This window comes from Echinops telfairi, unplaced genomic scaffold (assembly GCF_000313985.2).
Source record: "Echinops telfairi isolate 266 unplaced genomic scaffold, ASM31398v2 ScPeMD7_3;HRSCAF=10, whole genome shotgun sequence".
Lineage (NCBI taxonomy): Eukaryota > Metazoa > Chordata > Mammalia > Afrosoricida > Tenrecidae > Echinops > Echinops telfairi.
The window spans coordinates 59,386,478-59,389,412 of NW_022103899.1; the positions used below are offsets into that span (position 1 = coordinate 59,386,478).

General features: G+C 48.4%; 1 protein-coding gene across 1 annotated transcript in view; it reads left to right on the forward strand.

Annotated features, from left to right (window-relative positions):
- The first annotated feature begins 1,198 nt into the window (after positions 1-1,198).
- The window catches only part of UGT1A6 (UDP glucuronosyltransferase family 1 member A6), a 95,885-nt gene continuing 94,148 nt past the window's right edge, over positions 1,199-2,935 (forward strand). The window contains exon 1 of the mRNA XM_045294345.1: positions 1,199-2,154. Within this exon, the coding sequence (XP_045150280.1) occupies positions 1,294-2,154 (861 nt within the window). The 5' untranslated portion in view covers positions 1,199-1,293. The remainder of the gene's footprint in view (positions 2,155-2,935) is intronic.

Sequence of the window (2,935 nt, forward strand, 5' to 3'; positions counted from 1 at the left end):
GCAATAGGAAGGGGAGGCACAGAGGCATACATGTGACAGGAAGGCACATCCCTAGCAAGATAGGCAAGGCTCTAGAGTCAAGATAGCAGCCTAACCTTGATCATCTCTGAGCTGCCTTGACCTTAGGTGTCTTTGAGCTCTTCTCCAGGGGAACAATCTATGCTCCTTATCAGTCGGGAGTGGGTCCTACTTGGCATGGGACAGACAATAGGGTCTGATTGTTTTTGATGGCAGACAACCTTAGGCAGATAGCCTTCAAGCAGCTGACCTTCCAGAGTAGAGTTAGTGACCATATGTTTGCAAATAGCACCTTCAATTTGGCATCACTCTGCGGGGGGGGGCATTAAAGGGAATGAAATTTACTTAGGAGAATGTGAGTGGGACACATCTCCAACTTACATCATGAAGGTTCCCTCCGCAGGAGCCCTGGCCTTCCAGACTCCTTAAAGTATGAACGTTGAGAGTATGTCCGCACACACTCCATCCGGTTTTCCATTTCCTACAGAAAATATTGAAAAGGAACATGATTCAAATACTCTGAGGATGCCCAAACTGTAGTTTTGGTGTGGTTTCAATCTAGGAGCTCAAAATTCTTCAGGCAACAGTTAGAGGGAAAGAAATACTGTCCTCAGCAGTGCAGTGACCTAGATGGATGGTATGTTGATAAAAAGTCATGTCACATTTTATTTAATAAAAGCTTCTTTGATTTTCTAGCAATCCTTTTTGACTTGCCCCGATACATTGAGGATCAGGTTTCCTACTGACTGCGATGGCTCATGACAGACACGTGGGGTAGGGAGCGCTTTCCACTCTTCAGCCCACCTTCCATCCCACCTTCTCTGTGAAGTGGCCGGCTCCTTTGTGTAGACTTGCACTTGTTAGGACAAGTCTTTCTCTCTGAGAAAAGTAGGCAAGAAAGTCAACCCGCATTAATAGCTGTTCACATGTGGGTGCCTGATGACCAGAGCAGGTCATGGTGAAAGGCAGCAGCAGGCCAGTGGAACCATTCCTGACGTGTGGACGCATCAATTGTCAACCTCTTTGGAGAAGAGGACAGACAGTTGTCTAAGAGAAATATAAAGTCAGAAGTTCATTGGCCCACATGTCTATGTGTTTAAAAACAGTTAAATATTAGCTTAGGTGTCTTTCATAATTAAAGGGCAAAATTCAGGGCACAGAGAGGGAGGCCAGGTGTGGGAAGAGGGCTGGTTCCTTTATGGAGAGCGCTAGGAAGTCTGGGCCTTCCCAGTGTAGAGAATTCATCATCACCGTTTTCATTTAACTCCCTCCAGCATGTCGGGCCTTCTCCAAGCTTCTCAGAGGGCCTCTGTGGGACTCTACTTGCTAGCGCTGTGGGGGGTGGTTGGAGGGGAGAAGCTGCTGGTTGTCCCTGTGGATGGAAGCCACTGGCTCAGCATGAAGGTGATCGTGGAGCTGCTCAGTGAGAGGGGCCATGACATCGTGGTGTTGGTGCCAGAGGTCAGTTTGCTTCTGGGGGAGTCGCGATACTACAGCAGAAGGACCTATCCAGTGCCCTACACCCAGGAAGAGCTGAATGACCAATTCCGCTCTTTCGGAAGAAGCCACTTTGCTGAGAGCTCTTACCTGAGCAGTCCTCTGACCAAGTACAGGAACATCAAGATTGTTACTGACATGTACTTCACCATCTGTGAGAGTCTCCTGAAGCACTCGGAGACCCTGCGGTTCCTCAGGAAGAGTAAGTTTGATGCCCTTTTCACAGACCCGGCCATTCCCTGTGGTGTGATCCTGAGTGACTACTTGGGCCTGCCCTCCGTGTACCTCTTCCGGGGCTTCCCGGCTGGTCTGGAGCAGGCTATCAGCAGTAGTCCAAGGCCCCTGTCCTACATTCCCAGGCCCTTTACTCAGTTCTCGGACCAGATGACTTTCTCACAAAGAGTGACCAACTTCTTTGCTACTTTGCTGGCGACTGCTCTCCTGTACCTGTACAACTTGCGATTCCAAAACCTTGCCTCAGAGTTCCTCAAGAGAGATGTGGACCTGGCGACATTATGTCAGAAGGGCTCCCTATTGCTCTTAAGATACGACTTTGTATTTGAGTACCCCAGGCCAGTCATGCCCAACATGGTCTTCATTGGAGGGATCAACTGCAAGAAGGGGGGACTGCTAGCTCAGGTAGGTGATTTTATCATTTCTGACGGACCCATTTGTAACACATTGACAAAAACCATTCGAATATAGTCTGCCCCAACTCACCCTACTGGCAACTCCTGCTCCCTATGTTCTGGGAAGGCTGCCTGAAGAAATGGTGGCCTTCCTTCCACGAAGGGGAAAGGGTTGTAGGGAGGGCGGTAGTGACATGAGGCTGAGATGATGCAGAGGAGGTGACTGAAGACAGGGCTGGCGTGTGGTTATCCGGAGAGCATCTCAGATTCCTAGCATGAGCCACACTTGTTGAGACAGGAGAAGGCTTGGCCTTGAGGACAATGGCTGGAACGACGGTCCATATGGAAATCTATTCTCCCTCTGTCTGAGGCATTATTCTTGGACCGTAAGCCAGGGTTTGGTAATTAGAACCCAGGGCCAAATCTAGCCAGAGTTCTGCTTTTGAGCTATGCCAAGCTGGCAATGGTTTAAACATCGTGGACAGATGGAAACAACAACACAACCACTGTGCATAATGTATACCGGAGGCCTACGTGGGCTGCAATGCCTCCCATCTGACCCTCTAAACTATGAAAAATTTTCTGAGCCCTGACCTGACCTAGAGTACCACTGTATTTTGGAAAAAGAAAATCTTTCTCTGTGTGTATATATGAGTATATACAGGTCTGAAAGGCTCTAGACCACTCGCTATCTTTCTTGCAAGAATTCATTTTTTAAAAGGCATTTTATTGGGGGCTCGTATAATTCTTATCACAATCCATCCATCCATCCCTCCATTGTGTCAAGCACA